The 14,680-nt window shown below is 40.1% G+C and overlaps 1 protein-coding gene across 1 annotated transcript; it reads left to right on the forward strand.

Moving 5' to 3' along the window:
- The first annotated feature begins 292 nt into the window (after positions 1 to 292).
- On the forward strand, positions 293 to 3,650 carry CHST2 (carbohydrate sulfotransferase 2). Its single transcript, XM_026701133.2, has one exon. It carries the CDS (start codon positions 1,880 to 1,882, stop codon positions 3,200 to 3,202), a length of 1,323 nt encoding a protein of 440 aa, XP_026556918.1. The 5' UTR covers positions 293 to 1,879; the 3' UTR covers positions 3,203 to 3,650.
- The last annotated feature ends 11,030 nt before the right edge of the window (positions 3,651 to 14,680 follow it).

Genomic DNA, 14,680 nt, shown 5'->3' on the forward strand with positions numbered 1-14,680 from the left:
TATTGGCAAGTATTTCTTTCAATTGCATTCTATGTTTTTTGCATTCTGCCTTAGTGTCACAGAGGCCTTTAAATGCTCGGCTGGGGTCTCTTAAGAACAATGTAGGCTCTCCCTACATCACGATCCTGGCTGCTTTATATTGGTTTTACTTCCGTTATACAAGAAATCGCAGACAAGCTTGCCATCACACTGAGTTGAAATAGAGATACACCTCCACCCTTTCCGTTTCTCCCAAGCTCCTTTAAACAGTGAACTTCCCCACCCGCTCCCCATACCGCAAATAATTCTCAGTCATAAGCATCCAGGGATGCTCCTTGCAGCGTTGCTTGGTGTTTGGGGGCTTTCCTTCCGCGAAGGGCACAATAGCTTTTGCTCCTATCGCGATTATTCCACGGCGGTCGTGTGTGGTGGCGAAGTTAACGTGTTTGCGGGGGCGGCAGCAGAAATGGACAAGAACTAACTTTCCCCGTTTATCTGGGGCCTCCGTTTCTATTGGAGTGGTCTGAAAATCCGGGCCTGTAACGCGGAGGAAACCATCCACCAGCCCGAAGAGTCAAGGTTTCCTTCTGGCGATCCTTAAGGGCTTCCCTCTAAACCTCGGCTGGCAAGATGAGCTGCCCAGCTCCAGCTGGGAGAAACTTTCCGCATTTCTCAACGGAAGTGGAGGCGGGGGACCTCCGGGGAAGGAGCGAAGCCGATCCAAAGAGGCTTCGGGGGGAGGCAGAGGACCCCCCCCCCCCCAGGCGAGGCGAGGCGGGGCGGGCGGACGGGCATCTGAGTCAGGCTGCTCCTGCTAGCCAGCAGAGCAGCCAGCCGGCCTTCCGCCGCAGTAGCCCGGCGTGAAGACCAGCGCAGCGCTGAGGGTTTTTTGGGGGGTGTGGGGGGAGAGGGAGAGGTGGAGGGAGCGGAGAGTCGCGGAATGGCAGGCGCGCCGTCCAATGGGAAGGCATCGGGACGACCACGGGGGCCGAACGAGGGCCGGTGGCGTGGAAGCTGCAGCTCCCCAGCCATTCAATAGAGGGGGACGCCGCTACCGTTACTCCGACCGCGTCGACTTCCCTGCAGCTTTGGGATTTCGGGAGCCGGGCGAGAAGTGGCTCCCTTCCAAAGTCTCGATGGACTTGCGATGGAGCGTCATCGTCTGAGCGCTGCCGCCGCCGCCGCCGCCGGTGCAGAGAGGCCGGCTTCTGCTCCTCTTCCCTCCCTGCAGGATCCAAGGCTTGGCGGACGTCGGCCAGGAACAGCAACGGGCAGCCGGCACCTCGGAGGAGGGAGATTCAACGACTCTTTCCCGTCGCCTTAACGGCGGGCGCTTCTCACGCGACCTCGGCCACTTCCTCGCTCAGCATCCCCAGACCGACCGCTCGCCCGTTGCGGCGGGGGAAGCCGAGCTTGGCCGTTGCGCGCAAGAGTTGATAGTCCCCGCACTTCTGTCCCCGCAATGCACTTAGTCGGGAATCAGGGGCTCCGCGACCTCTGAAAGTTTGCGCGCTCCCGACCTCGCCCGGCCGCTTTGGCTGCGGAGCGGAAACGCTCCGGCTCCGCGGAAGGACGGAGCAACGGCCGAGTCGTCTCCTGGGAGGATGTGTTAACTTGGTGCAGAGGAGTCCCTCACGCTGGACCGATCCTCTTCTCGGGAAACCTCGGCAAGCGATGGAAGGTAGGAAGGACTGGAACTTCTTCTGAGCGGCGACGTGTAGCCGAGTCCGAGGGAGGAGGAAGGCGGGCCTCCGAGGAAGCTGGCGCGATGCCCTCCTTGCTGGGAAGAAAGCGCTGGGACCTCTTGACCCACCTCGACCGAGTCGCTGTTGGAAGCCTTTGCCTGTGATGTGCCCCAGTTGGCAGGACGGGTTTCCAGTCCTGTCCCCAGCTTAGCAACATGAAAGTGTTCCGCAGGAAGGCTCTGGTGCTCTGCTTGGGCTACGTCCTTCTGCTGCTGCTTACGATGCTCAACTTGCTGGACTACAAGTGGCACAAGGGGCCACAGCAGTGTAGTGGCCCCTCACCCGCCCGGCGCATATCCTATCCGCAGCAGCTGCCTTATTACGCCTCTCAGTCCAGGTCAGACACACGGGCTCTCTACGGGCCTCCTGCGCGCTTGGCCCGCAAGCGACAGCTGGTCTACGTTTTCACCACTTGGCGTTCAGGCTCCTCTTTCTTTGGAGAGCTCTTCAACCAGAACCCGGAGGTCTTCTTCCTTTATGAGCCTGTGTGGCATGTGTGGCAGAAGCTGTACCCAGGAGATGCTGTGTCCCTGCAAGGTGCAGCGCGTGACATGTTGAGTTCCCTCTACCGCTGTGACCTCTCTGTCTTCCAGCTCTACAGCACTGCGGGGACAGGGAAAAATCTCACCACCTTGGGCATCTTTGGCGCGCCCACCAACAAGGTAATCTGCTCCTCACCCCTCTGCCCAGCTTACCACAAGCAAACTGTCGGTATGGTGGATGAAAAGTTGTGTAAGAAGTGCCCGCCGCGCCAGCTCAGCCTTTTGCAGGAGGAATGCCTCAGGTACCACACTTTAGTCATCAAAGGTGTGCGGGTCTTTGACATTGCAGTTTTAGCACCACTCATCCAAGACCCTTTCTTGGGTCTCAAAGTTATCCACCTGGTCAGGGATCCCCGGGCTGTGGCTAGTTCCAGGATCAAATCCCGCCATGGGCTCATCCGTGAGAGCTTACAGGTGGTGAGGAGCAGGGACCCTCGCATCCACCGAATGCCATTTCTGGATGCAGGCCACAAGCTGAACAAGAAGGAAGGAGGAGGTGGTTCAGACTACCATGCCTTGGGTGCTATGGAAGTCATCTGTGGCAGCATGACAAAGACTCTGCAAATGGCTTTGCACCCACCGGATTGGCTGAAGGGGAATTATATGGCTGTCCGGTATGAGGACTTGGTGGTGGACCCCATCAAGACTTTGCGACAGGTCTATGGGTTTGTCAATTTAGTGGTGAGCCCAGAGATGGAAAAGTTTGCTCTCAATATGACAAGTGGACCTGGTTACTCTTTTAAACCTTTTGTGGTCTCTGCCAGGAACGCTAGCCAGGCAGTTAATGCCTGGAGGACCGCACTGAGCTTTCCTCAGATCAAGCAAGTGGAAGAGTTTTGCCAACAGTCTATGTCTATCCTAGGCTATGAGAAAGCCAGTAGTCCCGAAGAAGTAAAAAACCTTAGCAAAACCTTGCTCAGGAAGCCAAGATTATGAAAAGGATGTTGGCCTTTCGACACATAAGGATGTACAAAGAGAGTTACCTACAATCTTCCACTTAACAACAAGAGGGAGAATGCAAAATACAGCTTTTTCTTAAAAGATACATTGTTCATTTTACTTCTCTAGAGACTACTGAGAATTATACCCATTCACATTTTTGCATTGCTCAGCTGATATAATTTAAACACACACACAATGACTTAAGTATTTGTAAGACTTTATTTCCTCCCTCCAGAAATTCAAGGCACATGATTCAGTACATACCAGAATCTTTATATACTTCTTGTGATAATAATTATGAGAGCTTTGCACATTTGTGGTGAGGGTTGGGTGGCATCCCAGGTAAGGGACTAATCAGTAAAACAAGATTTAGAGGACTGAACTTTTATATAAATATTTAAATGTAATGAAGAATTCAATAAATATGCTCATTTTACAGTGATTTGATTGTACACACGTATAAATGCATTTATTTATGATACTTGTGATGAAAGCACTTTAGAGAGTTTGCTGGTTGGCAGAAAAACTATTCTTACTTTCTTAAAAGCAGATAAATGGCTTCTTGGTTTTCCTGTCTGTATAAAAAAGTTAAAAAAAGATAAACAGGATTCTAAAATATCTATTGATAGAAATAGTTTTCCATTTAAAAAAAATACAATTTTTCATGTGCTTATGCCACATTGCAACAAAAAATTAGATTGTAAATCAAATTGCACTTTTAAGACAGCCAATTTATTGTGGCATAAACTTTTGATCAGATTCCTGAATTGTTAACTTGCTAAAACTTTACATCTGTAAAAGTGGGATATAATATGGCATTTTTAAACAAAATATTTTTTTTTCTGGCTGCAGTTCTGAGGTTTAAATGGCTCTTGCTGGTTTTCTTTCTAAATCTATGACAGAATGAATTAACATTTTTTAAAAAGGCGTTGGTTGTTGCCTATAGAAACTGTGCTTTAGAACCACACAGTAAATGTTGCTATTTCTTATGGGCAGCATCTGAATGAATGAATAGTAACAAAATAGTTGCTGCTGAGAAGCAAATGTTATTTAAGTCTCCAGTTCTACGTTGGTATAGGGATAAAATTCATTGAACTCAGTATATTTAAATTTTGGCAATCAATCAGTTTCTTTCACTGAGGAAAGTAAAAGATACACTTTGAAACTGATAATGTTTTAAGGGTCTTTCTTTCCTAACACTGAATAGAGAATTATTACTGGCTAATGGGCAATTGTTAAGCGAGATTACCTGCCAATAAGTGCTTATTTTATCTCTGTATATAGAAAGCTTGGAAACTTTGAAAATGCTCTGAGGGTGCCTGATAGGGGATTCAAAATTAATTATCAACAAGTATCTTAATTGGATTGTTCTAACAGCAAGACCAAATGTTACTGCATCAGAATTTTAGACTTGAATTAAAGGGTGTTCTAGGCTTAGTATCTTGGGCTGTGTGCTATGGTTCATTTGAATTCTATCCTTGAAGGTATGCTAGCTTTTAGATGCTTAAGATGGCTATTATTAGAGGAGTAAGGATTGTGAAAATCAATGGAATTTACCCCCGTGTAGACCTAGAATTGCCTGTATTATTATTTTTCCTCTCTTCATTTGCTATTTCATTAAGTGTCTCCTTCTGAAGCCTGTGTCCTCTTAAATGTTTTAATTATAGAGATGAGCTACATCTGCTGAAATTGTAACTTAGATTTTTCTAAGAGGGAGGTGCAGACTACTCTGCCAAGGACAGGAACTTTTTGATCTTGCTGAGTTGGAAGACTAAATGTTAAAAATGGTTCTTGGGACTTTGTTCTGCCTATAGCTCCAGTGTCCAGGACTTTACCTCGCTCATCTGTCTTTGCCAGGAGTAGATAGGATCAGCTTTATTCTATCAACAATGCAAAAGACATTGCCAATAACTCTACATATTTGGAAATGCATTATCATCTTTAAATTGAGTATAGTTGAAGACCTCTGACAAACCTCTGACAAACATGGATCGTGGTGAATGAAGAAAAAAATAAATGAGAAAAGTTATTTATGTAAATAATAATGAGAGGGAAATGGATATAAATGGTCAATCAACACCTCACTCTGGGTCATACAGGTAGTGCTTGATTGAGATCTAAATTTCTGTTGGAAAGGAAGATTGTTGTTAAATGAGTTTTGTCCCATTTTATGCCCTTGCCACAGTTATTAAGTGAGACACTGCAGTTGTAAAGTGAATCTGGCTTCCATTGGCTTTGCTTGTCAGAAGATCTCAAAGCTGATCATATGACCCCAGGACACTGCAACCATCATAAATATATTGCCAAGCATTTGAATTTTGATCATGGGGATGCTGCAACAGTTGTTAGTGTGACAAATGAACATAAGTCACTTTTTTCAGTCCCATTTTAACAGAATTAATGAAACAACATTTGGAAGTCACCTTGGAGGTCTTCTATCTAATCCAACCCAACTGCTTAAGCAGGAGACCTTATAACAAGGGTCTTCAAACTTGGCAAGTTTAAAACTTGTGGACTTCAACTCCCAGAATTCTTGAGCTAACATGACTGGAGGAGGAATTCTGGGAGTTGAAGTCCACAAGTTTTAAAGATGTCAAATTTGAAAACCCTTGCCCTATAACACTTCAAATAGTCACTGAACAAATAGTTTTAAGTTGTACCTTAACATAATATTGGGCCCTTCCAATTTCCAATTTCCTTTTGTATGAACTGAGGATAGGATGCCGAGTTTTTGCTATTTTTTTTCTCAGCAACTCAAGATCAGTAGGAGAAAAAAAATCCCTTCAAACTTGTTGAAGAATAGAAACAATAGCAGTGAATATGTGCCCACTGAGAAGTAGCTTTTTTTTTTTTTCAAAGGGGCCAGAGGAGATGAGATTCTGTAGTCTTTTCTACAGGACTGTTGTTCTATAACTTGAATTTATTGGCCAAGTGTGATTGGACACATAAGGAATTCGTCTTGGTGCAAATGCTCTCAGTATACATAAAAGAAAAGACAACATCTTATTATTCCATACAACATCTTATTATTCTTGACTCTTGATGAAGAGTCAAGAATAATAAGATGTTGTATGGAAACATTACAACAAGATGTTGTATGGAAACATTATATAGAGAACATTCTGTTATGGTATTATTTGCAATGAGCCTTTGTGCAATCAACCTGGACAAACCAGTGCTACGTGTTGCATCTTGTGACTTGGTGCATTGAATAACCAAATTCCCAAGGAAGACCGGTGAAAACCTACATAGTTGCTTTAGTACATGTCTCCTTGATATTGTTGTCCACTTTGCGTATTATTCCACTAATTAGATGCTCTTTCCCTGCTATTGAAAAATGATGGAAACTTCAGTAAGTGCTTCAGCAGTCTATAAAATCTATTTAACTAAAGACTATGGTGATTAAAAGGCATGTTTGAGAAAATGAGAGACAATAATCTATACTGTATGTATGTTATACGCATTCATGTATAGTGTATTCATGGCCCTATGAATGATCTTCAGGTCTTTGTAAACTGTTTCCATCTTTGTATAATTTACTTGCTCCCTGAAACAAAATCGGACACAAAGACTTGGAATTAGCAAATGTGATTGGATGTGCTGTCCGTTCTAGCATTTTAGTAACTGCAAGATTCCAGACATTTCTGGATAAGGGGCTTATTATTTCTAACTTTTTTCTACATTCCAATGGATGACCTCCTCAATTTGAACCCCCTTATACAATGTGGCATCTGTATCTGAAAACTACTGTTCCTAGCACTCTAGGTTTAATTACTTCTCCATAGCACTGAATAGTCTAAGTACTTTAATCACAGGTTTTTTGCTTGTTTCCTTTTTGCTTATCATATCAATAGCACACCCTTCCGTAAGACATTGTATATATGTGTGATATTATTCATGCGTTCAGTTCTAACCTCTCATAACAATGTTATGTGGAAACATCTTTCTTTATGGTTTCAGATAAACGAAAGTAAAAGGAAGCTGCTACTTAGAGCATAGAAAAAATACCAGCCACAAATGTTTTCTGTCCTTGGAGCACGGAAGGTTTCTTTCAAGAAAATGAGTTTTTCCCCAAATATCTTCTTTGATCCTCAAGAAAAAGGAGAGCTCAGGAATCCCATATTAAATAATGCCCTCTAGTATCCAATCTTCAACGTCTTATCATGCTATTTTAGCTGTGAGTGCAAAAACAGGAAATTTCCCACAGGAAGAATTCTTATAATTTCTTAAGTTTATTAAATCCATATGAACTCTTAGTCCATTTAAACCTTTTTAAAATCAACACTCTATTCACCCAGCATATTCTGATTTTTTTTTTTTAAAAAAAAAAAAATGCTTAAACACATACTTAAAACTTCCTTTGTAGTGGATTGAAGGAAAAGTCACCCAGGGAATTCAATACAACTTGCCATTCCTGTAATTCTCAATATTAAAAAATAAAAAATAAATTGCAAATTGATTAAAAAATTAGGATCAGCTGAACTTTGAGTCTGTTTAAAGGCTACATTGACTATAAGCTTAGATGTAATCTCTTGACTCCCAGCTGCTCATTTTATAAGCAGATTGCAAAAAGATTAGTTCTTACTGTCCACTCACGAGGAGCAGCTTTCTGGGCTCGTGGGCTACCCCATGATATCTATTTGGAGAACATCTCACTGGTGGATTTCATCCACGATACTGGCCCTGCTTCTTCAGAGATGTCTTCAGTTCTCCATGCCCTCGATTGGAAGTCTTTTTTTTTCTTTTTAAAGAAAAGGACATTGGGCAGCCTAGAATCGTCTCACCTCAACACCTTCTTGTCATTCCTGGATATCTATGGAAATTTCCATTTTTTCACCAGAGTTAAATAGTGAAGCTTATTCCATATCCTGAAAATTTTGTATGGCATTTAAACTGCTGTTGTTGGATATCTTAATTTTCCCTTCCTTATACTCTTCTAGCTCAGTGTAGGGATTCTGGCCCCCACAACTGGATCACAACCTTGCTCCGCCTCAAATTGCACTCCGGTGTATTCGATTCCAGCCCTTGCCTTGCCAGTAAGCATGATAATGTTAGTCTTGCTTTGCCCAATTTGCCCTTGCTCAGTGGAAACATAACTTACTCTAAGAAGACCTTATGAATAATTAACCTTAAATCTGCAAGCAAATACACTAATTTAGTATAACTAGAATACTACGGTATTTCTGTGTCATGCTTATGTTTTTAGGTGGAAAACTGGCTGTAAAATTAGATCTTGCAGTTTTCAAAAGGCAAACACTCTGTCTTAGGGCTGTGCATGCTTTGAAATTGGTTCAGAAGAATTTTTTGGGGGCGGTGGGGGGAATCTCCTGCAAATACAATTGTGGCAACTCTACTACTTGTTAAAGTAGTCTAGCTTCCCTGTGTGCCTGAAGACAAGCTGCTATAGCTGAAAAGCTGTATTAATGAATGTATTCCTTAAACAGCATTTCTTTTTTTAAAGCCCTGAATGAAAACCAAAAAACAGTTGGGCTGCTTTAATAAATAGCAGAGAGATATGGGTATTCAAAAGAGCCCTAAGATATCTTCCAAATATTTTTTAAACATGTACAACACAAGTATATCCTGAACCGTGTCCCTAAAGAACAGGGAAATTAAAGTTTGATAACACTCTGCAAGTATTGATGGTCAATTTGCATATTATATTCTAATAAAATATGTTTCTTGGTCATTGGAGAGGAGAAATTATATGCACATGGAGATAAGCCAAGCTTTGGATTCCCCTTTGACCCCATGTTTTTGAGAGCAAGTTCTGGAGGTTTTGTTTTTGAAAACTCTATTATTATTATTTTGGGTCATCCACCATAAGTTTCTGTGTTTCAACTTCTAAATGATAAGGATTCTGCTTGTTTTTAGAAATTGTGGGACATCACAAAAGGGTTTAGATACTATATCTGGCCTTTAAGCCCAGGGATCTGGAGGGAGAAACATCAGATTTAGAGCAGGTGATTATGCTATATTTGTCACTGGAACTAAATAATTTGTTATCCCTTCACCTGAATCTCTTAAGTTGTTGTAGCTGTTCCATGTGAAACAACTTATAAATATCTGACCTAATTCTCTGAGTATGCATTTTTGGAGTATGTGTTATTTTGTTAAGGTTAACTATAACATTTGTTTTCATTTTTGTTATGACACTGAAGTAAAAAAGCATAAATGAGGTGGAGATATATGTGAATTATGATAAGATATATTGTAAGAAGATAGCATATTGGTGGAAGACTTCAATAAGCAAAAAAGGTAAGAAACCTTGTATTTTTATATGTCCTGATAGAAAACTCTGTGGTTCAACAACTCTTTTATTATGAAATAATGCATAGCTATAGCTTTCTTGTAAACACCAGAAAAAAGTAATTGAATAGTTCACAATTTATATTATATTTTTCAAAATTGTTTTCATTCCTAACCAGTGTGAATCCTTATTTTGTAATGACCCGATTCAGTGAGGAGGTAAATATTTATTTTGCTTTTCAGATAAAAAATACTTAGAAATTCAAGATGAGTTATCCTTGTTAGTGTACTCCAACTAATAACAAGTGGGCCTATGTACAAAAAAGAAAACACATTTATTCTCGTAATGTTTGGATTGTATTATTTTTTTATTTATGATAATTTCATGGCAAATTGAGATAATATATTGCGCTCCATAGTGTTCTATATATTGACTTTTCTTTTAAAAATCAAATCCATAGAATCTTTTACCTATATAAAGTATAATTATAGAGCTATGAGTTGCATAAATTAAGAAAAATGGGAGGAAGGAGTGCTATCAATATTGCCTTGCATAGTGGAGGATCGGATATAAATCTAATAGAATATGTCTATCATGGCTTCTATCCTTCTTCGCTCCATTATCAGCATAAGCAATCTTGATTTTCATATTACTTTGGTTTAAAGGGCTGTCTTTTACAATGAGACATTATGGATTAAAATAGGGGGGACTCAATGATTGTCTGGTTGCCTCAATTTAAGAAAACAACCTGAGAACGAGCCAGCAGCCCATGTAGCACTTCACAGAGATGTGTTGATTTTTCTCTTTGGAGAACTGTTTGACCATTTATCTTACTGTATTATTTGATACCAGCCTGGAATGAAATACTGTATTGACCACAGATGTTTCAGGTGGCAGTCTATGGATGATCATTAGCTACTACTGGCTGACAAAACACATTAAGTAGTGATGGTGGTGCCTTCCCGCTGTGAAAGAAGATACTAAGGTGCCAGACAATTACTCTGTTCATCCATTGACTAAGATAAAGACAGACCTTGTGTTATGGGAGGGCAATCATCTCATCATGTTGATGTTCAGTGTGATGACGATTAAGTATTCTGTTCTTCTTTAGAGGGAGGGGAGGGGAATAGTGAGCTAATTGGGAGCTATGGTTACCATTTTTCTTTTTAGTGTTTACTTTTTAGTGAATGAAAAGATAATAATAACAGCAGATAATTAAAACACCTCTGGGGGGGGGGGCATTTGTTGATTTTTATTACTATTTGTTAAAAGATGGACATTTCTATTTAAAACTTCCAGGTAGGACTTCTGAGTAACCCTGGGCTGAGAGAACAAAAAATGCTTAATAAAATATTTCTGTGTTCAGTGCAGTGTGGAGTTACCATTTCAAATCTGCTTCTGTCTGATTGTGGAAAAGAAATGTCTCAGCAGGCCTGCAAACCTAGGATCTACCTATCTAAGTCTACATAGGATGGCAAATATACTACCCAATCTGATCTGTGTTTTTTTTTTAAAGTAGTTCCCACTGGGTTACAAATAAAGGTATTAGGAATAATAATATGTAATAAAGGTGTGGTAGGATCCCCACATTAAAACGGAATGAAATATAACTAGTCAAAACTATTTTCCTTCATAATAGTATGTTTAATTAATTAAAAATATCATTCACTAACAACTTTTATCCTAAGCTGTTATAGAACAGGTAGTCCTTGTTCAGTGACTGACTCAAACAGCGACTGTTTTTACTTAGGACAGTGATGAAAAAAATAATTTTCTGGTGGTGAGGTCATGGCAGAGCGGAGCAGGAGAGCAATCTCTGAAATCCTGTATCCGAATTTTTAACGCTTGGAAGCTCTCAGAGGCATCGTGAAGCTTGGAGAGACCCATGAATTAGAAGGGGAAGCCTAGGAGCAGAGTGGAGGAAAGCAACCTCCCACTGTGACAAGGGGAAACCCTTTGAATCCGGTGCAAAAGAAACCCGGCATCTATGGCGGGTCCGAAGCTGTGAGAGCCAGCTGTGATTGGGAAGCAGGAAAGTGGATCAACGCAAGACATCAGAAGAATGGCAGACTGGGACAGTTTTTGAGAGGTGAGAGAAGAGAGCCCCATGAAAGACTTTGACAGAGGGAGTCTCTGGTGAGAGTGAATACAGCGGCTAATTGGCGGGGATAGCGGAGTGAAAGGGAGAGGAGGAAACAGAACAGTTTGACAGCTGAGAGAGAGCACTGCAGAAGAAAAGATCAAGACTCTGTGAATAAAAACTTAAAATTTCTACGATTTGGATTGATTACTAGTAGAGCAGAAAAGAGACATCAGAGAGAACAATTGGAACTTTAATGGAGAACTGTAGTTGAATGGAGAGTGGAACCATTTTGATGGAAAGCTGTGACTGTGCAATTTGAGAGTGAAAGTGACTAAGTATTTAAAGATGACTGAGGAAAGTAATGTCATGGTGTGCAGAAGAAAGGGAAAAGAAGAAGAAAGAAGAAGAAAACTGAATAATTTCTAAGTATTAAATTCAAAAGTGTATATTGAAAAAAAATCTAAAGTAATATATGTATATAGTTGATTGCTTGCAAGAAGAATTAATTAATTTATCCTATTTCATAGATTGCTGCATTATTTATAACTGCTATACCCTATATATCCTTTATATCTTTCCACAATTTGATACCTTGGATAACAACTAATTAATCAATTGATGTATAACTAATTAATGGCTATATATTGATTCATAGACTTAATTGAACTATAAGAAAGTTATAAGATATAGTATATAAGAAAAGAAAACAATCAAACATGTATTTATATTTATTGAATTATATATGTTTACTATATAAGCTATTATATTTAGAATTTTACTTAATCAATTTATTAAAAGGATTAAATAAGATTAGAAAATTAAGAGGGTTACAGACTATCATAGATTATAAACAATAATGATATTTAGTTTTACATTGTTGTGTATATATATATATATATATGTGTGTGTGTGTGTGTGTGTGTGTGTGTGTTTTCTTAAGTTTTCGTGGGTACTTACATGTATGGTATTCAGCTTTGTTCGGGTATTTTCCCATGTCATTGTAGTTGTGCTTTTAAAGTTGTAGCAATGTTTCGGCAGAATCTCATCTGCCACCATCAGGCTTCTGTATTGTGTTCGTCTGTGAGTCAGACTAAACAGCTGTGATAGTCTGACTCACAGACAAACAAATGCAGAAGCCTGATGATGGCAATGAGATCTGCACACAATCTACAATGACATGGGAAAATACCCGAACAAAGCGGAATAATCTATATCTATATCTATATCTGTGTGTGTGTGTGTGTGTGCATAAATTAAGGAGAGACATTATTAAGTATATTAGACCTTGTAGTGATAAACTGAAGGGATTAGAATAAGATAAAAGGGGAGAGATAAACATAGAAAATGCAGAAGGGAGTTGATACAACTGATGATAATATTGAAAGACTTTCTTAAGAAAATAGGTAGATTTGGGAAGCCTAAGATGTCCACCATGACAACTACTGCTAAGATTGGGAAGAAAACAACATCCAACCCAACATCAATGATAACATCACCAGCAGGACAACGTTTGATAGAGGGCATGCTGAATCCTGAGAAGGCGAGTCAGGTATCAAATATGCAAACAATTCAAATGGCATTAACAACAATACAAGAAATGATGGTGAGAAACCACACAGACTTTAAAACTGAAATGGGGGAAATGAAAGGTAAAATATGGAAACTAGATGAGAAGATAAGTACAATCCAACAAACACTAGTAAAGACAGAACATAAAATGAAAGCGGTGGAGGCAAAGGTCGAACAAACAGATAAGAAAGGAGAATCAATAGAACAGAAATTAATGGGAGAGAACAGGAAATTAGAAGAGGCAATTGCATATTTGGAGATGGAAAAGGCTGATTTCTTCCTCAGATTTCAGAATGTAATAGAAGAAAAGGGGGAGAACTTGCCCACATTAATGGCAGATCTCATAACAGAAGCATTACAAAAAGAGATTTCAAAGGGAAATCGATGAGGTATGTTAGGAATAACATAGGTTACCTAACGTAGTTTGGGTAAAATAATATATATAAACTATGATTGTAAGTTTAAGTGTGTGTCACTTTAAAACTGCAAAGCATGTAATTTTGGGTGTGGTGTGAAACCACCATAAGAGGGAGCAAGAGAACCTGATTGATTGCTGACAATTACTGGATTGCATGGATTGATGGTTTGTTAACTGCGTGTTTCCCCTACTGCTGAGTTGCTGAAGGAAGAGAGGAGTTTTTGAGTTCTTCATATCTCTACTGCAAGGAGATATATTACTGGACTGATATTTGTAAGTTTATTGACCTCTCTTTTTCGACACTGGAATTTGCAACTGAATAATCCCTGGACGGACTGAATTAGTGAATGATATATGGACTGTTTGGACTATGCTATAACTCTTACCGGAATAAACTATTTAATTAGCACTGTGTATCTGTTTTACTGAGTGTAAGCTACAAAAACGTTTATCTCACATATTTTGCCTGCCTGCCTGACAGCTGTGCAGATTCTGCTAGGGTGTATCCCTAACACTGGTTATGGGCCCAGCTGCACAGTCAGACTAACCAGGATATAACAGGCTTATATAAAGTGAGAGTTAGTGTAGTTACACAATACTGTAAACAGACAGCTGTGTTTTATTAATTATAGTTTAATATCCTGAGAAAGATGGCACAAGTCAGTTTACCAAGTTTGTCTCTAATATCTAAACTGGATGGAACAAACTATGTTTCATGGTCTATGAAATGCAGCCTACTTCTACGCAGAGAAGGTTTGTGGAGTATAATTCAAAACCCACCAGAGGTAGATGCTTGGGATCCAGAGGATGAAGATGATGCCCAGAAAATACAAGAATATAAACTGAAGAATGAGCAAGCTCTCTGTATAATAGGACTGACACTCTGTGACCAGCAGCTTGTCCATATTCGTGGAGAAGAAACAGCTGCTAAGTGCTGGGAGAATTTAAAGAAGATTTATGTTCGAGACAGTGTAGGAGCACATATAAATCTTACACGAAAGCTGTTCAGAACACATCTTCAAAAGAATGGAGACATGTTGACTCATATAAACACTATGAAGAGAATTTTTCAGGAGCTGCATGAAAAAGAGCTTATCTTCACTGAACTACATCAGGTTTATGTAATTTTGTCTTCATTAGATGAGAGCTATG

Source organism: Pseudonaja textilis, chromosome 4 (assembly GCF_049901715.1).
Source record: "Pseudonaja textilis isolate UNSWEBS1 chromosome 4, rPseTex1.2, whole genome shotgun sequence".
NCBI classification, from domain to species: Eukaryota; Metazoa; Chordata; class Lepidosauria; order Squamata; family Elapidae; genus Pseudonaja; species Pseudonaja textilis.